Source organism: Mustela erminea, chromosome 18, assembly GCF_009829155.1.
Source record: "Mustela erminea isolate mMusErm1 chromosome 18, mMusErm1.Pri, whole genome shotgun sequence".
Taxonomy (NCBI): domain Eukaryota; kingdom Metazoa; phylum Chordata; class Mammalia; order Carnivora; family Mustelidae; genus Mustela; species Mustela erminea.
In genome coordinates, this window is record NC_045631.1 from 9,685,680 (window position 1) to 9,712,233 (window position 26,554).

At 46.3% G+C, this 26,554-nt stretch overlaps 1 protein-coding gene across 5 annotated transcripts in view; it reads right to left on the minus strand.

The window, feature by feature from the left end:
* SPECC1 (sperm antigen with calponin homology and coiled-coil domains 1) overlaps nt 1-26,554 on the minus strand; it is a 285,593-nt gene that overhangs the window by 45,653 nt on the left and 213,386 nt on the right. For 4 of the 5 annotated variants that reach the window (XM_032320263.1, XM_032320264.1, XM_032320262.1 and 1 more), the window contains one exon: nt 23,960-24,062. In XM_032320263.1, coding sequence (XP_032176154.1) covers nt 23,960-24,062 — 103 coding nt within the window. Of the gene's footprint in view, nt 1-12,105; nt 12,148-23,959; nt 24,063-26,554 lie in introns of those variants that run through there. The other variant, XM_032320265.1, reaches the window with a different exon arrangement.

Here is a 26,554-nt window from a genome sequence, read left to right on the forward strand (position 1 = left end):
GGTCACCTATGAAGGACCAGGATTATTTGTTCTTACTGCAACACTGGAAACTAGAAGACAGTGGAGCAAAGCCTACAAAATAATGAACAAAATTTTATGACCTAAAATTTTATACCTAATTAAACATCATGTGTTAGAGTCAAATAAAGATACAAGGTCTTAACAAAAAATTTTTGCAAGGTCATAAAATTTTACCTTCCATGAACCCTTCCTCAGAAAGATACTAGAGGAATGAAAACAAGAGAGGAGGGATGCCTGGGTGGCTCAGTTGGTTGGGTGGCTGCCTTTGGCACAGATCATGATCCCAGCATCCTGGATGGAGTCCCACATTAGGCTCCTTGCTCACCGGGGAGCCTCCTTCTCCCTCTGCCTCTGCCTGCCATTCTATCTGCCTGTGCTCACTCTCTCTGACAAATAAATAAATAAAATTAAAAAAAAAAAAGAAAGAAAAGGAAACAAGAGAGGAATGGAGGAAAGGAATAGGGCCCAGGTCACAGAAGATCAAAAAAAGAGGGACACCTGGGTGGCTCAGTCAGTTAAGCGCCTGACTCTTGATTTTATTTTTATTTTATTTTATTTTTTTTTAAAGATTTTATTTATTTATTTGACAGAGAGAGATCACAAGTAGGCAGAGAGGCAGGCAGAGAGAGAGAGGAGGAAGCAGGCTCCCCGCTGAGCAGAGAGCCCGATGCGGGACTCGATCTCAGGACCCTGAGATCATGACCTGAGCCGAAGGCAGCGGCTTAACCCACTGAGCCACCCAGGCGCCCCCTGACTCTTGATTTTAGATCACGTCGTGATCTCAGGCTCATGAGCTCGAGCCCTGCATTGGGCTTCACACTGGGCATGGATCCTACTTAAGATTCTCTCCTTCTCCTTCTACCCCTCCCCAACTGTTGGACTGCACACACACACACACACACACACACACACACACACTGCACGCTCTCTCTCTCTCTAAAAAAGAGAGAAGCAAAGGTAGAATGGTCAAGACCCCAGTGTGAGAGCTGTACACCAGGCACAGAGGACAAGCCATGTTGGAGGAGGTCAGGAGGCTCCAGGAGAGTTCCTCAGCTCTTTGACGGAATCTTTTAGCAGAATCTTTTTTTTTTTTTTTTAAAGGTTTTATTTATTTATTTGACAGAGAGGAAATCACAAGTAGATGGAGAGGCAGGCAGAGAGAGAGAGAGAGGGAAGCAGGCTCCCTGCTGAGCAGAGAGCCCGATGCGGGACTCGATCCCAGGACCCCGAGATCATGACCTGAGCCGAAGGCAGCGGCTTAACCCACTGAGCCACCCAGGCGCCCCATCTTTTAGCAGAATCTTTGACTGCATGATGTAAGGGGCTATTTCCTACACATTTGGAATTAATTAGTGATTATTACATAAAAAAACTAAAGCAAACAATGAAACAAAAAGATGATTATGAGAAAAACAAAAGGTTGTACAGAAAAGAAAAAGTAACAGTGTTCTGCACCATGACACGGCTTATCTGGAAATAACATTTATATTCTCTAAATGTAAACTGCAAATATGCACAATTACACTGGGAGAATGGGGAGACAGGAAGTATGGGGGAGGAGGTGAAAAGGAGATAAACGCTAGTCTTTCCCAGTAGGAGATCAAGATACAAAATCCAAAATAAAGAACAAGAAACAGCAGGATAAGCACGCTATTTAGCAACGAGGAGGTAATTGCAAAGGAATGATCAGTTCAGTGGGATGAAAACAGCTGACCCTAAGAGAGGAAGACAGAACTTGATGAGACTTGATGAGACTCGTTAAGGATCTTTTGTACACTGCTAGGACTGAACTGAGTCCTCCCACAAAGCCGTGGGTTGAAGCCTCAGCCCCAGCGTGATGGTATCTCCAGGTGGGGACTTTGGGAGGTGATTGGCTTTAGATAAGATGGGGGCGGGGTCCTCCTGCTGAGATTACTGTCCTTTGTTAACCCAGGGAGCACCCCCTTCCCCGTTACCACATCCAGAGCCATGTGAGATAAGTATTTGTTGTGTAAGCCCTAAGTTTGTGGGACTCTGTGACAGCAGCCCAAGCAGGCTAAGACTTAGATCTTCCGTTATGGACACGTGTAACTTTGATAAAAATACAACAAAAAGATTGATAAAAATACAATAAAAAAAGCTCTTAAAAAAACACGTGACTAGAAAAGCTGCAAAGCAGCTGTACTAGTATTTCACAGAAGACGTGTTTCATTTCATACATAAATGGCTAACAAACTGATAAAAGGTGCTCGCTCGCTCAACTTGCATTCATAAGGAAAAATTAAAAGGGATGCCATTTTCTCCTCTTGGACCAGGAAAGATGAAGAGAGTATCTATACCCAACAGCAGAGAAGGCAGGAGGAGACCGGCACATTGGTTCAGAGATGGAAGCCCGAATAACCCTGCTGAAATCCATAGTGCAACGTACCCTTACATTAAGGAATGTTACTTTTCAGGAGTTTGGTTTACAGAAATCTAGCACGGGTCTAGAAAGGTGTGGTCAACGAGGTTCATTGCCACGGCATTGTTTTTATTTTACTGGGGTAAGATTCCCGTAACACAAAGGTCACCCCTGAAAGCACTTTCAAGCGTGGCGTTTTGCAGCTTCTAGAACATTCATTCACTGTGTTTGGCAGCTGTTGCCACACTCCAGGTCCAGACCATTTTCATCATGCTAACAGGAAAACCTGCACCTGCTAAGCTGTCCCTCCCCATGCCCCCTGACCCCTCCAAGGCCCTGGCAAACACTAACCTTTTGTTTCTGTGGAATTTCCTGTTCTGGGTATTTCGTATAAATGGAGTCACAGAAGATGTGACATTTTGTATCTGCCTTCTTCCACTTAAAATAAACGTTTTCAGGGTACATGCGTGTCCTAGCACTTCTTTCCACTTTTCGGCTGGGTAACAGTCCACCGTATGGACGTACACATGTTCTTTACCCATTCACCACCCAGCGGTTGTGCATTCTAGCTCTTTCCTCCTTTCGTCTGCTGTGACGGTGCTGCTGGGAACATTCAGGTTTCAACACCTATTTTCCACGCTTCTGCATATATACACGCAGGAGCGGGGTTGCTACTTCGTATGTGAATCTAAGTTTGACCTATCAAGGAGGCCAAACTGTTGGCCACGTCGCTTTACCTTCCCAGCCGCAGCAATGTCATCACATCTGTGACCTGACTTGTCACGCTTTTCATTCAGTTATAGTACTTTTCGGCTCCAAAATTTGTTTGGTCCCTTTTCTTACATTTTCCATCTCTGTGTTGATACTCTTCATTTTGAGCACTCTGGATATCTATAGAACAGCTGGTTTCAAGTCTTCATAGGGCCCGTGTCTGTGGCTCCTTAGGGACGGTTCTATTTTACTTTATTTTTCTTATGAATGAGCCAAACTTCCTTGTTTCTCTGCATATCTGTAATTTTTTGTTGAAAACTGGCATTTTGAGTATTATTATTACTTTTTAAAAATTTTATTGACTCTGAGAGAGATGGAGCATCACTGGGGGGCCATTTGGAGAGGGGCAGAAGGAGAGGGAGAACAGGGCTGTGGAAAGAGCTAGCAAGCCCTGTCAAGGAATGCTGGCCGCCATCTGTAAGGCTATTGCTGAGCTGGGAAGCGGAGGACGGAATGGGGGGTGGGGAGTTAAAACGGTGCAGAGCTCTTTCACAGAAACTCTGCAGCTTCTACCCTACTTCGTTTAAGTGCGCTCTTGCTTGTTACAAGTTTTTGACTAGATGCCAGGGCTATGAAGAGTCTGGTTCTGACGGATTTTGCCACCTTTCTTGTTGCTTTTATAGAGGGAGGAAGTCTTGGATCTCCTTAGTCCCCCATTTCACTGATGCCCTCATGGTGCTATTCCTAAGGGTGGGTGATGGGGATCCACACATCCAGATGTTGTGGACGGCGTCAAGCAACAATGTCCTACCCCCTCGAGGAGCTGGAAATTGGAAAGTGCATTTCTGAGACACCCCTGCTGCTCACGTTCAGTATGGGATTTAGGTTCGGATGGTCACTGCCCCTTGCAGGTGATGCACTCAGAACTGAGTCATCTGGAGAACAAGGCAAGGTCGGGGCATCTTCTGGTCTAGACTGCAGGAGACGAGCTTTGGTTCTGGAGCTAGCAATTCCAGTAGTAGGTTCCCAGTGGTGCCTCTTCCTGATCATGAAGGCTGCCTCCTTGGGGGCTAATTCAGACGCTGGGAGCTAGCCCTTGAATTCCAGCCTAGTATATGTCTCTTTCTTTCTTTCTTTTTGTTTTTTTAATATTTTATTTATTTATTTGACAGACAGAGATCACACATAGGCAGAGAGGCAGGCAGAGAGAGAGGGGGAAGCAGGATCCCTGGCGAGCAGAGAGCCCGATGTGGGGCTCAATCCCAGGACCCTGAGATCATGACCTGAGCCGAAGGCAGAGGCTTTAACCCACTGAGCCACCCAGGTGCCCCTTGTTCTTTCTTTTTAAAAAAGATTTACTTATTGGGGCACCGGGGTGGCTCAGCCGTTAAGCATCTGCCTTTGGCTCAGGTCATGATCTCAGGGTCCTGGGATGGAGCCCCTTGTGGGGCTCGCTACTCAGCGGGAAGCCTGCTTCTCCCTCTCCCACTCCCTCTCCTTGTGTTCCCTCTCTCACTATGTGTGGGGAGCCATGCAGCAAGAGCTGGGAGTCACGTAGATGGATATGCCTGAGGAGGAAGGGCTGTGAATGTTTAACCCAAAGAAAAATGGGTGCGCTCATGGACGACGCACGTTCAATGCCTGGAGTCACAAGGAGGGTATATGATTAACCTGCAGTTTTGGGAAAGGCACAAGATCTGTAGAACAATAGAAACCTATGGAGTCACGTAGGTGCTCACGAGCATCTCACATGCTCATGGATAAGGTCACTAGTAGTCCTTCTGATTGGTGTTTAGGTGAATCGCGTGATATGGTGATTGGGCATTTGTAACTACTGATACTATAATAAGGGGCTAAACTTGAGGAGCGGGGTTCCCGAATCAAGATATGTAGAAGACTGACAATAAAGAAGTTTGCCACTCAACCTCGTCTGCGGGTCGTTCTTGCGAGTCGAGAGCGACATCTGGTGCCGAAACCCGGGAACCCGACTCTGGACGTGGACCGAGGATTGGGGTAAGAGCAACAAGAAAGTTTGCCCTAAGGGCCCAAGGGCAACGAGCTAAAGTGCGCGCCTATTTCCTGTCTTTAGACGGGGGTGGATTCTCTGAGGACGAGTTTAAAGTTCCCCAGAAGGGAGAAAAGTCTCCGGGGACGAGCGTAAAAGTTAAAGTTCCCCAGAAGGGAGGAAAGTCTCCGGGGACGAGTTTAAAAGGGCTAAAATAAAGTTCCTCAGAGGGGAGAAAGCTTTCCGGTATGGGAAACGAGCTAGCCCGGTATAAAATGGAAGGTCCATTGAGAGACCTTTTGAAAGCCCATGGCACTCCATTAAAGACTAAAACTGCTCGCGCCTTCTTAAAAGAGGCCGGTGAAATTGCCCCTTGGTTCATAGAGGAAGGGCTCTTAAGTGTACCGCAATGGGAACATCTTGGAGAAGAGTTACGGCGCAGTACTACTGTTACTCCCGAAACTCTTGCGGTATGGTCTTTGGTAAAAGTGTGCTTACAATCGTCATGAGAACGTTTAAAGCAGGTGGTACAGCAAGGGGGGCAAATTTTGGAAAAGTTAAAGGAAGAATCCCTTAGAGGCTCCTCGAGAACCTCTGGTGCAGAAAGCAGCAGTTCTACGGACTCCTCCGATAGTTCACCTCCAGGCACAAAACAAACTGAAAAATCTAAGGAGAGGGTGGTCTTGAAGCCTCCTAGCGGAAAAAAGTCTAATACTGCCCACTTATCAAAGAAGGCCACTGGCCCAACAGCCCCACCGAGTGAGTGGCCGCCGCCTTATCGGCCTGGCTGCGAGAAGGTGTGCCATTGCTCTGATTGTGTGATAGCTAATTGGAGGGAAGTCCTCGGCCCAGAAAAGGGTTTTTTCCCGGTGCTGGAGGACCAACAACGGCAAAGATATCATCAGCCTTTAGATTTTAAGTTGGTAAAGCAGCTTAAGGAAGCAGTTAGTGCATATGGGCCCCAAGCGGCTTTTACAGTGTCCATTGTGGAGTCGCTAGGAGCCCTATTTCTGGTTCCCGAAGATTGGGCTAACCTAGCTAAGGCAGTTTTGAGTGGGGGACAATATCTAGAATGGAAAATCCAAAATCAGGACAATTGTCTGGACACAGCACGGAGAAATGCAGCCGCGGGTAACCCGCAATGGAATTTGGAAATGCTGACAGGCACGGGGCCATACCTCGGGGCCCAAGTGCAGAGTACATACCCCCCTGCGATGTATCAACAGATAGCCACAGCGGCCCTCAGGGCTTGGAAGACACTGAAAGGGGCAGGAGACTTGCAAGGCCAATTATCCAAACCCGACCCGGTGCTTAGATGGCACCGAGGTTCTCTTTGTGTTTTTCCGCAGGACGCGCCTGCTCCAATCTGGGTACCGGAACGCCTCACCAGGCTGGTCGCGGTAGAACCTGTGGAAGATGCTGCTGCTGATGGTGAGAATGATGATGACTGTTCTGCTGCCTGTCCTCCGGAAGATGGAGCCAATTCCACTGAGGCCGGAACAAGAGATGAATTTTCAAGGATCAAAGAGCCGCTGTCTTCGGCGTAGATTAGCGTCTTTCTTAATAGTCTTAGTTATGTTCATAGTCCCCGGAGAAGCGGCTCCTTATTGGGCTTATCTGCCTGACCCTCCGGTAGTACAGCCAGTCACCTGGAATAATCCTACGCCTAGGGTATTCACCAATTTTGTTGATTTGCTTGGGGGATTGGCGGATAAAGGGGTAGGGTCTACTTTTTCTAAAACCTTTTCGTGGGAAGCTACGTCTTCTATGCCTCCTATATGTTTTCAGTTCTTTACTAATGATTTCCCTCAATATGGTTGTGTTTATACTAATTGGTTTTATAGATATCTTTCCACTTATGCGGGTACTGATGGATATCGGCCCCCTGTGACTGATGTTCATCCTTGGGGTCTCCTGGAAGTATTTCCTTCGCCTTCGTCTTCTATTAATAGCTCTGCCATTGGAATGCGACCACCAGGACGCCTACCCTGTGCAGAGATAATCGTCAGAAAAGCGGAGGGTCCTTTGTGGACTGAATGTTATTTGCCAAGACCATTGGTCATCTCCCCGACGGGTATTGATTTTCCTATCACGGACTGGTCTAAGAATGATACACGAAGCTCTTACCATTATCAATATATTCCAGGAAGTATACTTACTACACAACAAGAAATGTTTCATCCTGACCTGTGGAAACTGGTAGCCGCTATGGGACCTATTAATAATTCTAGAGCTATATCGGAATCGGGAAGTCTTACTTTTCGTACTTGTGTACCTAAACCATTTTTGCTTGTAATAGGGAGGGGGCAAGTGATTAAGGATAATAGTCTCTATCACATAAGTTGTATTAATTGTAAGCTTTCTAATTGTGTGCCCGTTGATACGTATAATCCCAATGTACCTATTCATGTGTTTTTAGTTATGCAACCACCTTTTTTCTTGTTACCTGTTGAGGTGGAGGGACCGTGGTATGCTAATTATGGTTATCAATTTGCCTTAGAACTAGAAAATGCGCTGTCTAGAAAAAGGCGATTTATTGGAATGCTAATAGCTGGAATAGGCGCTCTTATTACTTTAATAGCTAGTGCTACGGTATCCTCTTTCGCATTGGCACAGACCATACATACTGCTGATCATGTTAACGCGTTATCTCAAAATATTTCATTAGCATTACATATACAACAAGATGTTGATCAGAAATTGTTAGCACGCCTTGATGGAATAGAAGAGGCTGTAGAATATCTAGGCACACAACTCTCTGCTCTAAAAGCGCAAATGTCTTTCATGTGCCATGGTGCCTATCAACATATTTGTGTGACGCCCTTGTCAGCCAATAATATTTCTTGGGAAAAAGTACACAACCATTTGCGGGGAATTTGGCATGATACTAATGTTAGTCTAGATCTTTTACAGTTACAACGAGAAATCACTACCATTGGGCATGCGCGATTAGATATATCTAATCCAGCAAAAATGGCTGGTCGTATTTTGACTACTTTAAAAGATGCTTTACAGGGATTTAACCCAGGAAATATTTTACATTATACCTTCTGGATTCTAGTAGGAATTTTGGGAATCATCTTATGTCTATTGCTTATAGGAGGAGGATTTCTAAAGGTCTGGTCCAACTTCAAAAAGAAAACATGTGCTCAGTTACATATGATACAATCAAAGCATAAGAAGAAAAATAATATAAAAGGTGCAGCATGAGGTAAAAATTATTAGAAGTATTAGAATAACCATGCTGCGATTTGTGCCTTTCCTTCTTTGATCATTAGTATATTAATATTGCTCTATTGCCCTCTGACTCCTGTTCCCTCCTCAGGCTATATGTCTACCACACGCGTGACAATTTTAACTCACGTATGTATGTGGGCTCTGGAGCTGGTACCTCCCCCCAAATATGGCTTAGTATGCTGGATCGGTAGCCAAAGACGGGTAAGACTGATCCCTCACCATAGCAACCTAAGACAGGGGCTCCTCGACCAGGGGGAGTACCCGATGACGGGTAAGCATGCGTGTTGAGGATTGGCAACCTAAGACAGGCACGATCCCTGCCATATAAATAATAAAAAAGGGGGAGATGTGGGGAGCCATGCAGCAAGAGCTGGGAGTCACGTAGATGGATATGCCTGAGGAGGAAGGGCTGTGAATGTTTAACCCAAAGAAAAATGGGTGCGCTCATGGACGACGCACGTTCAATGCCTGGAGTCACAAGGAGGGTATATGATTAACCTGCAGTTTTGGGAAAGGCACAAGATCTGTAGAACAATAGAAACCTATGGAGTCACGTAGGTGCTCACGAGCATCTCACATGCTCATGGATAAGGTCACTAGTAGTCCTTCTGATTGGTGTTTAGGTGAATCGCGTGATATGGTGATTGGGCATTTGTAACTACTGATACTATAATAAGGGGCTAAACTTGAGGAGCGGGGTTCCCGAATCAAGATATGTAGAAGACTGACAATAAAGAAGTTTGCCACTCAACCTCGTCTGCGGGTCGTTCTTGCGGGTCGAGAGCGACAACTATGTCTCTCTCTGTCAAATAAATAAAATATTCTTGAAAAAGAGATTTATTTAGTTAGTATTTGAGAGAGAGTGTGTGTGAGCACTCTCAGTCATAGGGAGAGAGAGAGAAAGAATCTCCAGCAGGATCCCCAGTGAGCATGGAGCCGAAACCAAGAGTCAGACGCTTAACCGACTGAGCTACCCAGGTTAATACTCCTAACAATTCTGGCGGCAGTGTACCCTTACTGACTAAATTCCTTTCTGTTTAAAACAGCTGGAGTGTATTCAGAGCCCTGAGAAATTCCCATGGAAAGTGGCAAGCAACTGGAAGGTCCACCAACAGACCACTAGAAGGGTGCCTGGGTGACTAAGGCGTCTGCTGGGCGTCCGCCTTCAGCTCAGGTCATGATCCCGGGGTCCTGGGATCGAGCCCCACATTGGGCTCCCTGCTCAGCGGGGAGACTGCTTTTCCCTCTGCCTCTTCTGCTTCCCCCGCTTGTGCTCTCTCTCAAATAAATAAATAAAATCTTAAAAAAAAAAAACAGGCCACTAGATAAAGTATTGCTTATGCCTACAATGAAAATCCATGCAGGAGCTACAAATAATGAAACAGCTATATGAGTACTCCCAGAAGGAGGAACACAATATATCCACGGCAAGCACTCCTTGCATATCAACGTATAATTCTATTTTTGTAAAGTTTAAAGACATGTAATTGTATATTCAAGACAGTGGTTCTTTTTTTTAAAAATATTTTATTTATTTATTTGACAGAGATCACAAGGAGTCAGAGAGGTAGGCAGAGAGAGAAGAGGAAGCAGACTCCCCACAGAGCAGAGAGCCTGATGTGGGACTCGATCCCAGGACCCTGGGATCATGACCCGAGCCGAAGGCAGAGGCTTTAAACCACTGAATCACCCAGGTGCCCTCGAGACAGTGGTTCTTAACCAGGGGTGATTCCTCCCCTCTCTCCCCTGGTGGGGGACATCTGTCAATTTCTGGAGACTTTTTTTTTTTTTTTTAAGATTTTGTTTTTATTTATTTGATAGAGATCACAAGTAGGCAGAGAGGCAGGCAGAAAGAGAGAGAGGAGGAAGCAGGCTCTCCGCTGAGCAGAGAGCCCGATGCAGAGGGCTCAATTCCAGGACCCTGAGATTATGACCTGAGCTAAAGGAAGAGGCTTTAACCCACTGAGCGACCAAGGCACCCCTGGAGACCTTTTGATCGTCTCAACTGAGATAGTTTTAACGGCATCCTGTGGGTAGAGGCCAAAGACAGCTAAAACCCTACAACGTGTAGGGCAGCCCCCACGACAAAGAACTGTCCGGCCTCAAATATCAATGGTGCCAATCCTGAGAAACCTTGATTTCAAGAAAAATATCAGACTGTTATCAAAATGACACTTTCAGAGAGCAGGACTGAGCAACAGGGTAGGAATTATGTCACTTTTTATACACAATAGAACATTGCATTTCCCCCCCAAAATTAGGATTTTTTTTTTAAATTGAAAAGATACAAATAAGAACAAAGCAAGGAATACCATTTATTTCTAATAATAAAAGGAACTAATGCTTTGTGTAAAGATTTAGAAAATACCCAAATAAAGAGAAGATCAGTTACAATCCTTTTGTGTGACCCTCTGTATGATTAGTTATGATCCTTTAGATCCCTAAGCCATAAAGCACAACAGGAACTAATTGAAGAGAAGCGGAAATCTGTTCTAAGGGTTTTATTGTTTCACAGAAACTAAGGATATCCGAAATGGTGCTGCTGCTGAGCTGTGACAAGCATACGGAATCAGGAGACGGGAAGGTGTCCCATCTGTTTTACCACCTGGCCTTCTCCCTGTGCATTTGTTTTCTGTCCCTAGAGAGGCCTTCTTCCACTTCTTCCCTGGTCAGTGTGGCCCTGGGGCCTCCTGGACCACGTGCATCTCAGGCTCAGACTGGCAGGAGGACGTGTCACTTAGCATGTGGCCACACATGGAGGCATTCACGGATTTACCACGATTCACAGGACTTAACAGTCATGAATGGCTACAAAGCAAAATCAGCAAAAGGAAAAGCCATGTGAGGTCAAATCTGGAAGAAACAAGGTGTGAGCTTCGGAGTCCCCTCCTGGTGGGCTTAAATTCCCAGCAATGACTTGTGACAACACGCAAGCCGTGCTGTCCACCAAAGAAAGCTCACCGGGGCCTTGACCCCGCCCCCCCGTTTCTGCGGGGGCGGGGGGGCTGGTCACGTAGGCGTCCTCTGTCTAGCACACTCCAAAATGCCAGGCTCCCAGCAGGAAGGCAGGTGTTCAACAGAAACCACAGTGGTTTTCTGACTCTCTCTTATCAGTTCTGGGAATGGTGAGAATCTTCCCAAATCCAAGTTACCAGACACTAGCTAAGGGCCACCCTCACAAGCAGCCTGTGTAGGCGCAGCCCACAGGCAGGCCTGTTCCCTTCGCTCCTCCCTGTGCAGTGGCAAAAACACGGCTGCCTACAGCACGGAGGTCTGCCTCTGAGTAATCTTGCTCTCAGGTCTGGTTCCAGACTCCCAGGAAGAGGCTGACGGGCCTGGCTTTGGCTGGGTGCCCCACCTCCCCCGACCCCTGCACCAGGCAGCAGTGATGGGGAGGTTGGGGGAGGTCACAGAAGCTTCCTCGTGATCCCCGTCCATGATGCGGGGGACGAGTCCCTTCCCCATCTGCTGGGCAAACAGTCTCACGGGGATCTCTACAACACCCTCTGGTACTTTCATTCAGCAAACAATTTTTATTCCTCACGATTTCCTCTATCTGGGCAGGTGCACAAAGAGAGTGGGCAGGGGAGCGTCTGGCCATGCGGGCCCAAGAGCTGAAAGCCCTGGAAAGATGCACTGCAGGGAGCTGAAGGCAGGAATGTACTTCCCACAACCTGGGAAATAAGGTCTTTTGTCTTTATCTTCCAAACAGATTCTCCTGCTGCCTCAGGTTGTAAGACAATGCCTGGTGTCCCCGAAAACGTCTTCACAAATCATCATGTCTCAGACACAGCTGCGGATACAGAGACGCCGGGTGAGGAAAGGCCCCACGAGAATAGAGGCCCATGATGACATTCATCTTCTGCTGAGGATTCATTATAATGAAGTCAGGAAAAGAACCACTTTGATGACACTAAATAAATCACAGCATTGTACGTTTTCTCTGAGTTGGGCATGGTGGCCCTCCGGAGACCTGTCTCAAAAAAGAAAACAACAAACAGCTCCGCAGGGCCCGCCAGTCCACAGGCTGTTCGCTGTTGGGCGAGCATATGCTAGTACTTGTCTGTGGGAACTCAGAGACAGAAAAACAGAGGCCACCAGCGATGTGGGTGTTCCTTCCAGATGCAAAATAAGATTTGTTTTGGACAACACAAAGACTGCTCTTTTCTCTGACAGAGAAGACAGAGCTCCCAGCTCATGGGCTCAAAAGAGGTTCAAAGAGGCCTGTGCGTGCCTCCCTGACGCTACAGCTACCCTTCCCCAACCCAGGTCTTGCAACACAAAAACTCAGATAGGTTCTGAAGTCAGTCTCTTGCTCTCTAACACTTATTTCTTGCTACCTGAAATGCAAGAGCCACGTACGATTTGTGTAACAGAAGATACTTGTGTACATCTGTATCGCAGGGAGGGGTCTGCCAACTTTTTCTGGAAAGGGCCAGATGGTAAATAATTTTGTAGGTATAATGGCCCAAAAGGCTCTACTGTAAGGACTCAACCCTGTAGCTGTAGTACCAAAGAGTTACAAGCAAAATGTCTCAGGATGACTGTGTTTCAGTGACCGTGTTCCAATAAAACTTTATTTAGAAGAACATGTGGTAGGCTCGATTTGGCCCCGGGGCTCCAGGGCTGAACACTGATCTGAGTGGAGGCTTAAGTCTACTGTTACAGGATCAGACCTACATTATTATTATTTCAAATGGCAAAAGCTCTGGGAATACCAAGTGTTCACTTTACTGTCTTTGAAAAATAAGATGGGGCGGGGCCAAGAGAAAATTCTGAGTTATAGCATGTGCAATTGTGGGAAAGGACTTTTGAAGTGCATTGCTTAGAAAAGTGCCATTTTTCTTTTTCTTAAAGATTTTACTTATTTGAGAGAGAGAAAGTGTGTGCACAGGCCAGGGAAGAGCCAGAGGGAGCGAGAAGCTTTCAGGACCCTGAGATCATGACTGAGCCAAAGGCAGACGCTTAACTGATGGAGCCACCTAGGCACCCCCTGTCCTAATATATGTTTGATGCAAAGAATATATTTGGGTTATATAAAGTGAATACCTGTGAATCCCATCTCCCAAATAAAAATCAGAGTACCAATACCTTGTGCATCTCTCTATTTTATTTCAATTAGTTTTTAATATACAAGGTAGTACCCAGGTATGTTTTTGAAAGTTCTATTTAAGATTTAAAATTTATATTCCACTTTCCTACCCCCCAACTACCTGTTATCTGTCACCTCCCTGATGCCCCATGAAAGCTCTTCCTGCTGTTTTAAAAAATAAATAATTGCTTCACTGAGATATAATTCACATAAAGTTAACTTTTTAAAAAAAGATTTTATTTATTTATCTGACAGAGAAAGCACAAGTGGGCAGAGAGGCCACCTGAGGGAGGAGAAGGAGACTCCCCGCTGAGCAGGGAGCTAACATGGGGCTCCATCCCAGGACCTGAGATCATGACCTGTGCCGAAGACAGATGCTTAAGTGACTGAGCCACCACCCAAGTGCCCCTAAAGTTAACTTTTTGAAATGTACAATTCAGTAGCTTTGAGTAGATTCACAAGGTTGTGGGACTTTTACTGCTATATAATCCCAGAACGTTTTCATCAGCCTCGAATGGAAGCTGGTGCTGGGTCACTGCTGCTTCCCTTCCCTATCCCGCAGCCCACTAATGTGCTTTCTGACTTGTGAATTTGCCTACTCTGGACAATTCATATGTATAGAATTATAGAATATGTGGGTTTTGTTTTGTTTTGCATCTGGCTGCTTTCTTTAAAAGATGCAATTTTAGGGGTGCTGGGTGGCTCAGTCAGTTACGCGTCTGCCTTCAGCTCAGGTCATGATCTTGGAGTCCTGGGACTGAGCTCCCGGTGGGGCTCCCTGCTCAGCAGGGAGTCTGCTTCTCCCTCTTCCTCCGCCTCTCCCCGCTGCTCCTGCACTCTCTCTCTTGCAAAAATAGGTAAATTAAAACTTTCAAAAAAATAAAGATTCTCTCTTTCACTGTGCCCCGCCCCCTTGCTTGCTTGCTCTAAAAAAATTTTTTTTATAATTATCATGCCTGTTAGTGCTTACAATTTTTTAAATTTACATGGAGTTCACCATATTGAGCTCAAGGCCCAGCAGCCATGAAGGCAGTCAGAGCCTGCACTGTAGGGGAAGGTCTTCAAAGCTCTGGGAAGTCAGAATGATCACTAATTCCCTTGGAGACCAGGGAGGAATGCAAGGGAACACCCAGAGCAAAGGTGTGTATGACTTAAGATGTCACCAACCACTTCTCCCCGAGCAAAGGCCAAGCTACCATTCCTCCTTTTATGCTTCAACTCCCACCCAGGAGCCCTGAGCCCCATTTCCACTGGGAATGAACCCACGATCCACTCTCCAGTTGGTCCCAACCCACCTAGTACCTTGCCCGCTGTCGTGCCCAGCCAGCGTCCCAACCCTCTAACACATCAGGCTGCTTTCTGCCCCAACCTCTCGCTCTCACGGTTCCCTCTGCCTGTCCACTGGGCTGGCTCTTCCTGTCATCCTGGGCTGAGGGAACACGACATCCTTGGACAGCCCTTCCTGATCTAGGGTGCCCTCCACCCCGTCACCCTCCACTGTCCTGCTCCACACACTCCTTCGGCCTGTTCCCCTGGCCCTTCTCTTCTCTTTCTTTGTTGTCTGCCCCCCTTTGCTGTGGGTCTAGACCTGGCTGCTGAACACAGTAAGGAGCGGGCGTTCGGTATATATTTGCTGAGACTACGCATGTTTTCATAAAATCAGTTTGGTGACTCCCACACCCCAACCTTGGACGAAAACCAGTCTGATGATTTAAATTCACCTGACTGTCCCGGGTCATCGTCAGAAGTGTCCCCGCAATGTTCTCCCAGAAACTGCCAGGAGCCCTCTGAGCCACTCTGGTAAAGTGACAGCAACACCCAACATCCTAATGACCGCAGCCAGGTCCTATCAGGGCTTCACACCTCACTCCTCCGTCTCAGTGCTCAGTGCTTGGGAAATAAAATAAGCCACTAAAAATTTGAAGCAGCCTCAGTTTAAAATGAAAAGATTAAATGTGAATCACAATGCGACGTGATGGGATGATTTGGGAAAAAAAACTGTACTGCTGACAACTAGATTTTCTTACTAAACTGCATTACTTAAACTATCTTAGTAAAGATAAGGAAGAGATAATTAGATGATATTTACACACCAGGGACTAGAGAAGCATCGGGAAGAAAAACCCTAGAAAGGGCAAAGGTCTTTTTTTTAATAAAAAAAAAATATATATATATATATATATATATTTTAATTTATTTATTTGTCAGAGAGAGAGAGAGAGCGCGCGAGAGTGAGCACACGCAGAGAGGCAGGCAGAGACAGAGAGAGAAGCAGGCTCCCCGCTGAGCAAAGAGCCCGATGTGGGACTCCATCCCAGGACGCTGGGCTCATGACCTGAGCCCAAGGCAGCCGCTTAACCAAATGAGCCACTCAGGCGTCGAAAGGGCAAGGTCTTAAGGGAATTGGAACCCATGGGGCTCTTGTCGCTGTCAGAAATGACGTCCTGACAAGGGGAAGGAGCTCCCCGAGCTATTCAACTATTCCAAAAGCTTCTGGTTTGATCTCTCAGGAATTAAAGCCTTTTCCTCTGAAGGACAGTCTGGCAACACAGCTTACAAGGGAGGCTACAGGATACTTACCAACATACAGAACAAGTTATCAGAAGACAAAGGTTCACTTGAGCAAGAAATGAACTCAAGACTTAATGATAAATTACCCACTGCTCTCTCCATATGTGCTGGTTTTCTCATTTGTCAGAAAACTTCAGAATCATTGGGTCTAGCGTTACAGTTTGACACAGCAGTGCCTCTAGCAAATCCAAATCCACCTATGAAAGCTTGTTCTCCCTCACATCTTGGGCCAAAGGGAACTTTCTAGCGCTAAGGTGTGGGAAGTGCTGAGGTCTTACCAATACCCAGAAAACAGTATGGGAAGGGGGCTCCCCGCAGTTGTGAAGTCAACCACTTGGGCGCTGCAGTGTCCTCTGCCATTGCTGTCCCTGTCCTGGAGCCCTCGGACCTCAGCAAGCCTAAGGATGGTCATTGTACTTGACCTTCTCCCCTCCCTCCACTGAGGGACCTGTCCTGGATGAGTGAGTGGAATTCAGCTGTAAATCTCTGCACGGGCCTTGCCCCTCCCAAGAAGCGTGAGGAGGCACAGCCACCGCACAAGTCTGCAGGTGTCACCCTGGCTATGTTCCTAGGGCCGGGCTGTGTCCTGACCAGTGAGGCCAACCCTGGTGATTCCGTCAAGGTCAAAGGGAAATTTAAAAGGATGAGCTCTGCCAACACCCTGAGTGAACTTTAAGCTTACGAAAGCTGATTCTGGCCCAGGGCCTCGAGGGAAGAGCCCCATTGAGCTAATAATAAGTGGGTGTCGTTTCCACCACTAAATCTGTACTAAATCACAGCAAGGGAAAACTAAAAGAGTGGAGTGGCTGGGACCACAAGGTAACAGAGAATCCCACAGTTTCTTCCTCAGGTCAGACTATTTACTTTTCCTAGATGATTAACCCGCAATGTCTGTTCAGGACATTTGTGTTCCTGTGGTTCCTGTCCGTTGATGCTTCTAATTTTTTACAACACACAGGCTTTTGGCAAGTTGAGATCCAGAACCAAAAGGGTTTTCTTTTTTCCTTCCTTCCTTCTTTCTTTCCTTCTTTTCCCTTCCTTCCTTTCTCTCTCTTTTTCTTTCTTTCTTGATTTTACTTATTTGACAGAGAGAACACAGCAGGGGGAGCAGCAGAGAGAGAGCCAGATGCAGAGCTCGATCCCAGGATGATGGGATCATGACTGGAGCCAAAGGCAGCCGCTTAACCAACTGAGCCACCCAGGCACCCCCACAATAAGAGTTTTCTTAGGCAGAGGTGAGACTCTCAGATCTGAGGTTCTCAAAGCTGCGGGCACTCAAGAATGGCCTGAGGCCCAGGAACCCCGCCGGGGCTACTGCAATTCCTGAGATCTAGGATCAGGCCGGGCATATATACTGCATAAACGTTCCTCGGTGCCTTAACGAGTAGTCAGCACTGACAACTGGGCCTGGTGGAAGCATTCTAAGACACCCCCACTATCTCCACTACCTGGTGTTTCTTCCATGATCTGTTAGGTCACTTGGCAAAGGGATTTGACAAACGGAATTAAGCTTGCTAATGAGCCAGCCCTAAAACAGGGAGATTTTCTGGGTGGGCCTAACCTTACCACATGAGGCTTTATTTATTTAGAAAAAAAATTTTTCTTTTTTAAAAGATTTTATTTATTTATTTGACAGACAGAGATCACAAGTAGGCAGAGATGCAGGCAGAGAGAGAGAGAGGAGGAAGCAGGCTCCCTGCTGAGCAGAGAGCCCAACATAGGGCTCGATCCCAGGACCCTGGCATCATGACCTGAACCCAAGGCAGAGGCCTTAACCCATGGAGCCATCCAGGCACCCCTAGAAAACAATTTTTTTTTTTTAAGATTTAAAAAAAAAATTTATTTACTTGACAGAGAGAGATCACAAGCAGGTAGAAAGGCAGGCAGAGAGAGAGGAGGAAGCAGGCTCCCCGCTGAGCAGAGAGCCCGATGCGGGGCTCGATCCCAGGACTCTGAGATCATGACCCAAGCCGAAGGCAGTGGCTTAACCCACTGAGCCACCCAGGCACCCCTAGATAAAAATTTTTTAAGGATTTTATTTAATTGAGAGAGAGAGAAAGAACACAAGTGAGGGGAATGGAAGGCAAAGAGAGAATCGGGCTCCCCCTGAGCAGGGACCCCCAACGTGGGGCTCGATTTCGGGCTCCTGAGATCATGACCTGAGCTGAAGGCAGACACCTAACCCAGTGAGCCACTCAGGCATCCTGAGGCTTTATTTAAAGCAGAGTTTTCTCAGGCTGGAGGCAGAAGTCAGAGATCCAAAGCGTCCACATGAGCGGGATGTGATGGCCGCTGGTGACTGAGGAGGAAAGGGGCCATGTGGAAAGAATCTGACCAGCCTCCAGCTGCTGAGTGTGACCCTGGCTGACACCCGCAAGAAAGTGGGGGGGCCTCGGTCTTAGAACCACAGGGAACCTGTCACCGGCCTAAGAAGCACCTGGTGGGTTCCTTCCCCGAGCCTCCAGGTGAGAACACTGCTCAGCAGACACCCGATTTCCAGCTACATCGTGCTGGACTTCGGACCTCTAAAAACCGTGAGCTCATAAACAGGTGTTTTAAGTCCCTGAGCCTGGGACTTAGTTACACAGCAAAAGAGAAGTACACCAGTGACTTTGAAAGCAATGCAAATAGCTGACCACTTCTAGCCAAACTATTTTTAAATTCTATCTCCCGTAGGAGGGGATCTAAATATCATGGTACATATTTCTTGCCTCTAGAACACTAATCTAATGCTCTAATTTGACATTTGAAGTCTGAGGCCACTAAAACCTTAAAACTCAGCCCATTAAAACATGCTAAAAGTTATGGATTTCAGCTTTGGAGAGGTAGGTGAGATGCAGGTTAACTACCACCTCTGCCCTCCACCAATTAATCACCAGGGTTGACCACACTGGCCAGGCACAGCAGGGCCCTAGGAACATAGCCAGGGTGACACCTGCAGACTTGTGCGGTGGCTGTGCCTCCTCACGCTTCTTGGGAGGGGCAAGGCCCGTGCAGAGATTTACAGCTGAATTCCACTCACTCATCCAGGACAGGTCCCTTAGTGGAGGGAGGGGAGAAGGTCAAGTACAATGACCATCCTTAGGCTTGCTGAGGTCCGAGGGCTCCAGGACAGGGACAGCAATGGCAGAGGACACTGCAGCGCCCAAGTGGTTGACTTCACAACTGCGGGGAGCCCCCCTCCCATACTGTTTTCTGGGTATTGGTAGGACCTCAGCACTCCCGAGGCCTTAGCGCTAGAAAGTCCCGGTTTCCTTGCTGGCTATCAGCCAGGGACCTCTCTCGGCTGCTGATGGGCCCCCTTGACCTTCAAGCCCACCAATGGTGCAATGAATCCTTATGATGCTTCAGAGGAAACGCCAGTTTTTAAAGGGTTTATGTGTTAGGTCTACCCAGACCACCTCCCTTTTGCCATATGTGGGGAGGAAATTATTTAAGGGAGAGGGTCACTGGGGGTCATTCTTAGAATTCTGCCTATCACCGCCACCATCTTGTCTTCTGGCCCCCTAGAGAACCCAAAAAAGGGGTTCTCTGCATGAGAGATGCAAATTTCTGTCATAACCCCAAAGAAGGAATTAAAGGCAGATTAAAAAAGGGAGATGTAGGGTTCCACGGGTCCGACCTATCCTGGGCTTGGGATATAGTTCCCAGGCAGCCTGTGGACTGAGAGTAATTTGCAAGGGCTTCCTGGAACCCTGATTCTAAAAAGAAAATCCACGGAAATCTGAGTGGAATAGAATGTCTAGAATGGTCTCCTCTTTGCTTAGAGCCACTTGGGGCTCAGAGCAGGCCTCACTCTGGACTGACTGCGTGTTCATGTCCCCTCTGAATCTCAGTTTTGGGGCTACCTCAAGACACCCAAAGCTGAACCTGGGGCTCTGCAGAGGGTCTGACCCACCGTTCTACCTTTTCAGAGCTGCCACCGTGTGTTACTTAAATTCCAGAGGATGCAGTTGCTTAGGTAACGATGTTTTCTCATTCTGACCTTCCAGGCTTAGAACCTGGTGTGGGATGGATAAACCTTGATGAAAAGATGCAAGTCTTCCCCTCCATCAGGGAAAGTGAGCCATGGTTCATGTATCACCTCCCTGGTCTTCGTAAGATGGTGGCGTCGTCCACACACCTGGCACTCCTAAGCCTCCTACACAGACCTTTCTCCACAGTACACTCTAGTACGTATCTTACTTTTTAATCAGAATCATCGGTCTGCGTGAAGATGGAAGCTCCATGAGAGCAGAAATTCTGCCTGTTTTCTTTTCTTTTTTAAAGATTTTATTTATCCATTCGACAGAGATCACAAGTAGGCAGAGGCAGGCAGAGAGAGAGAGGGAAGCAGAGAGCTTGATGCGTGGCTCGATCCCAGGACCCTGGGATCATGACCTGAGCCAAAGACAGAGGCTTTAACCCACTGAGTCACCCACGCGCTCCTCTGCCTGTTTTCTTCACTGCTGATGTCCCAGAACTGAAAATACAAGGGGACACCAAACAGATCCCTCCCTAAAAAGCCACTGAATTAATATATGGAAAGTTTTGACAGAACCCACTGTGCTATACTCTGATGGGCTGAAAAGAAAGTTCTTTCAAGTGAAAATATACATGGCTACTGCCTTTTTTTTTTTTTTTTTTTAGCAGAATTGTCTGAGTTTTCTACAATTTACTTTTGGCTTCCTGAGTCAGAGAGAACAATCTTTAGATTGTTTAGAGGCATCTCAGACAAATAGGTCTAGACAGAGGATATTTTGCAAGGAGTAAATAAATCAGACACATATGACTTATGTTCCCCTTTAAATTTACAGAGATTTAACGACAAATTAAAAAAAAATACTCTTCAAGCAGAATGAGTTTTGGGTTTCATCAAGCGTAACATGCTTTGAGAACTTGTACAAGACGTTCACAAAACAAAACATCACTATGGCAGGAAATATAATTCTCGCTCTTATGATGGCAAAGAGCCGATTGTATAATCCTCCCCTGCATTCTAATTATAATAACACTCCATGCCAAAGGACCGATTCCTTCTGGAAATTTTCATTGTCTCTTTGTGTCCATCTAGCACTTTCCTCAATCCACTTCTGTAAGGTGGGGAAATGATAGCTCAGTCAAGTGGCCATGACCGTGTGCGGCTCAGCCAGGCCCACCCTTACTTGTTCCTGGCCTTTCTGAGGTCACCCCTATATCCCTTACCCTAAAGCCTCTCAGAATCAGCTTTCTCTCCCCCACTCCTTAAGCTTCTCCATTTCCTCAGCAACGTGGTTTACAAGGTGGTTTTGACCCTCAGAGTGGGCTGAAGCAGGGGGCTCAGAGAGCAGCTAAAGGAGAAAACAATGCACTGGGAGCAAAGCTTATACTCTGGGGGTCTTTCTTACTGGCCACTAACCCAACTAATTTTTTTCTCTTTCTATTTTAGCAGAAACTGGGGGGGGGTCATGTCAAAGATACAAAACACTTCTATTCTTGGGTAGAATCTGATTTTAACATCCTTGACTCCTGCTATTATAAAGATAATCCCAGTCTTGCTGCCGCTCAAGTATCTGGGGCCTGGCTCCTGGCCGAGGCCTTGCTTTCTTGCTCGGGTCTTTCTTTCTCTGTCCCCGACCCCCTCAAAGCTTAAGGTTGGGGAAGGAGTTTTGGGGTACCAGAATCTTCAGAATTTTTAGCAAAGTTGGGTAAAGGTGTGGGAAAGCAGGGCCTGCGTGGAGAGAAGGGAGGAGATGACAAGTTTATTTTGATTATTTAACATTTATTTATTTATTTAAGTCATCTCTGCACCCAAAGTGGGGCTCAAAGTCATGACCCCTTGATCAAGAGTCACATGCTCTACTGACTGAGCTAGTCAGGCGCCCTGGAGATGGCAATTTTAAAGAGGGTTGCTATTTAATGGGAAAGGGAACATAATCCAACTTACAGAAGAAAACACTGGAGAATATTTTTGTGTCCTTGGAACAGACAAAGATTTCTGAAATAGGACGCAGAAAGCACTAGCCACTGGGAAAAGATGGATAGATGAGACGTCATTAAAATGAAAGACTTCGTTCAACAAAAAAGCAAAAATTCAAGCCACTGTGGGAGCAGACATTTGCAATACCTCTGTTTGACAAAGGACAGATGTCTAGAATATACCAAGAGCTCCCGAAAGCAACCAGAGAAAGACAATCTGATTTTATTCTACCTTTTTTTTTTTAAGTTTTTTTTTTAATTTTTATTTTTTTAAAGATTTTATTTATTTATTTGTCATAGAGAGAGAAGCGAGAGCAAGCACAGGCAGACAGAGTGGCAGGCAGAGGCAGAGGGAGAAGCAGGCTCCCTGCCAAGCAAGGAGCCTGATGTGGGACTCGATCCCAGGACGCTGGGATCATGACCTGAGCCGAAGGCAGCCGCTTAACCAACTGAGCCACCCAGGCGTCCCAAGGTTTTATTTTTTTAAAAAGGTTTTATTTATTTATTTGACAGAGGGAGAGAGAGATCACAAGTAGGCAGAGAGGCAGGCAGAGAGAGGGGGAAGCAGGCTCCCCCCTGAGCAGAGAGTCCAATGCAGGGCTCGATCCCAGGACCCTGAGAACATGATCTGAGCCCAAGGCAGAGACTTAACCCACTGAGCCACCCAGGCGCCCTGACAATCTGATTTTAAGACAGGCAAGAGACCTACAGAGCACATCCTCAAAGAGATTACCCTGATGTCGCCCACTTAGCATGTGGAAAAGTCCTTGGCCTCATTGGCCAGCAGGGAAGTACAAGTCCCAAGCACAAAGAGATGTCACTACACACTTATGCAAAGACTGGGAGTAATAAGACTGGTGTTGTCGGTGAAAATGCAGAGAAACGATCTCGCCTCTCTTGCTGAGGGCGGGGCGGGGGGAAGCAAACCACACAACTATTTCAGAAATCTGTTTGGCACAATATGGGCACACCCAATGGTCCAGTAATTTCACTTCTAGGTGTAGATCCAGAAAGAATGAGCGCACCTGTGTTCCGAGAGAAATGCACGAGAACGCACCAGCACCACGTAACGACAGCCCTGAACTGGAAATAACTCATCCATCCAGCAAGAGGGGAAGGGGCGGATAAATAATGGGTGTGATCCCACAACAGGTTCCAAAGGGTGAAGAAAATGAACAAACCAGAGAAGCCTCGATGACTTTGTATCATAGGGTAAGAGCCGGATGCAGGTATGACAGGTTTTGATTGCATTTATGTAAAGTTCAAGTGCAGGCAAAACTAATACAGCATTTAGGGATGCCTTCTTTTTGCAGAAAACCATGAGGAAAAGACCTGAGGACAGCACTTGCCTTTGGGAGTGGGTAAGGGCTAGGATCAGAAAGTCACACAAAAGGTTTGGGGGAATTGACAATGCTCTGTTTCTGGAAGGGAGTAGTGACGGCCTGGGTTTTCACGTCATAATGGCCCATGAAACTGTACCTGCTATTTGGTGAATTTTTAACTTTGTATATGATATTTCATAATAACAAAGCTTATACTTCTATCAAGCATTACTTCCTTGTGTAACCTTCCCAGAAGACAAATACTGTCTTGATAAACTGAAACTTTAAACGCAAACAGCTCTAAAGTAACAGAAAAAATGGGGCCTTTGTGTCAATCAGAGGGAGGCACCCTCTTTGGGAAGGTGCTTCAGCCAAGGCTGTCTTCCCTGGACTGAGGCAGCCTGTTGGGCCCATTGCTTGTGGAGACTACATCTCCTCTGAGTAAAGAAAAAGGTGGCCCTTCTGCAGGAGACGCAGACCTCCACTGAGGTCCACGGCTTGTTGGGTGGACTGGCTCTCACTCCCACTTGGCACCACAGTGAACCCTACCACCACTGTGGCCTTCCCTAGGAGAACAGAAGGGCAACAATTAGATGCCAAGCATATACATGCACAGGACAAATATGGGCCCAGGATTGCTGCTGCCCAGAGCTGGATGGAGGCTGGCCGACGCTGTCACTCACCGCGTAGCCTTCTGTCTTCTTCTGGCACCATTTCAGGAGAGCGTTACGCTTGGAGCCACCATATTCCCGGGCCAAAGCAGCCAGCGGGTCTCTTCTTTCCACGCTGGTTAAGAAAGAAGAGCACAGAGTAAAGAGAAGATGCTAATGTTTAGAAGCCTCAAGTACATATGAGACAAATAACTAGATTAGAAAAGCCAAAGTCTAGGTCAACCCAGGGAGACTCAAGAGAAACAACCAAATCGGTTGCATTAATAGTGCATTTTACTATGTGTCATGATATGAAAGAAAAATTAATTTGTACTTCTTAGCTATCAGAAGTCTGGAAAGAGGCTGGTTTTGTTTTTGTTTTTTTAAATCTATCTGTTGGCTCTGTCCACCTAGCCCTCAATTGACTTAAGTACAGTGCCATTTTAACTGAAGACGCTATAGAAAAAAAACACTCCACAAGCTTCAAGACTTCACCTTATCTACATAACATATAAAAGGAAGACTGGGGGCACCTGGGTGGCTCAGTGGGTTAAGCCACTGCCTTCGGCTCAGGTCATGATCTTAGGGTCCTGGGATCGAGTCCCGCATCGGGCTCTCTGCTCAGCGGGGAGCCTGCTTCCCTCTCTCTCTCTGCCTGCCTCTCAATCTACTTGTGATTTCTCTCTGTCAAATAAATAAATAAAATCTTTAAAAAAAAAAAAAAAAAGGAAGACTGAAAGGGCATTAAAAAACACCAGATTGGCTGGTGTTGATAAGGAGATACCAGGTGATTATCAGTAAAAATGACTCAAAACAGGGTCTTTGCACACTCCAAAGGGGGCCATCCTCAGTGTGTGCTACGTTAACTCAATCCTGAGCACCTGCTTAGTCAAAGGAAATGATTTTACTAATTAATACACAACAGCATTCTAATTCTCAGTTTGCTGTAGACATCTGTTAATCTTTACGCTACCTAAGATTATTCATATACTACCAAGGGATTTAAGACCACACAGCGTCTTCCACAATGACTACTGTAAACCGAGAATTAGATTCCCCCAGCGATGGAACAGCAGGAAGGAGAGCAGGAACGAAACAGCTGATGTATCTCTGGAACATTTACTGTTAATAGGCAATTTATGAGCATGTGCACCCCCCGAACAGCATGGGGAATAGAGGTGCTGGCCCCACACACAGCTGAAAACCCACGTAGGACTTTTGATTTCCCCTGAACTTAACCACGAATAGCCCACTGGGGACAGGAAGCCTTATTGATAACATACAGTCAATGAGCACAAATTTTTTAGGTTATATATATTGTACACTACAGTCCTACAATAAAGGAAGCTAGAGAAAGAACATAGTAAGAAAACGATAGAAAGGAGAAAATAAATATATAATACTGTATTGTACTTATCAGAAAGAAATCCACATACGAGTGGACCTGTCCAATTCAAAGCCCATGAAACAGGATTCACCCCTAGATGTGTATATCATCAGAGCACATATGCACGAATGCTCATAGTAGCACTTTTTATACTAAAAAACTGAAAACAATCAAATGTACATCCTCAGGAAAATGGGAGAACAGTGGTATATTCCTACAATGGAACACTGTACAGCAATAAAAACTGATGAATTACAGATGTATGCAGTAACTTGAACAACAGGAACAATTTTGAAAAAACAAACAAAACACAACATGTGTCCATGTATACAAAATTTTTAACTTAGTAACATCTTGTAGATATTGTTTGGGGATACAAGCATCCACTGTGAGAACTGGGAAAGAAAAGCAAAGGACGACATATACCATAGTCAGAGACAGTGGTGGCCCTGGAGTGGGGCAGAGAAGGGGGGGCTGCCAGGAGATTTCAACGGTAATAATAACTTTATTTTCCTCAAACTGGAAGGTCGATATCCAGCAGCATTGTTGTTCTTTATACCTTATACTCATTTTATTGTTACTGTTTTGTAACATTCTGATACTTAATAAAAATACTTTTTAAAAAAAGATTTTATTTATTTATTTGACAGACCGAGATCACAAGTAGGCAGAGAGAGATTGGAAGGGAAGCAGGCTCCCTGCTGAGCAGAGAGCCCGATGCGGGGCTCAATCCCAGGACACTTGGATCATGACCTGAGCCTAAGGCAGAGGCTTTAACCCACTAAGCCACCCAGGCGCCCTCTTAATAAAAATACTTAAAAAAAAATTTTCTTTATTTATTTGAGAGCAAGACAGCGAGCACAAGTGGGGACAGAGGGGACAGAGGGAGATGCCAACTCCCCCCTGAGCAGGGAGCCCAACACGGGGGTCCATCCAAGGACTCTGGGATCATGACCCGAGCCAAAGGCAGCAGCTTAACTGACTGAGCCACCGAAGTGCCCCTTAATAAAAATACTTTAAAAATATTTCTAGGAGTGGGGCGCCTGGGTGGCTCGGTGGGTTAAAACCTCTGCCTTCGGCTCAGGTCATGATCCCAGGTTCCTGGGATCGAGCCCCACATCGGGCTCTCTGCTCAGCAGGGAGCCTGCTTCCTCCTCTCTCTGCCTCTCTGCCTACTTGTGATCTCTGTCTGTCAGATAAATAAATAAAATTAAAAAAAATATTTCTAGGAGTAATGGGAT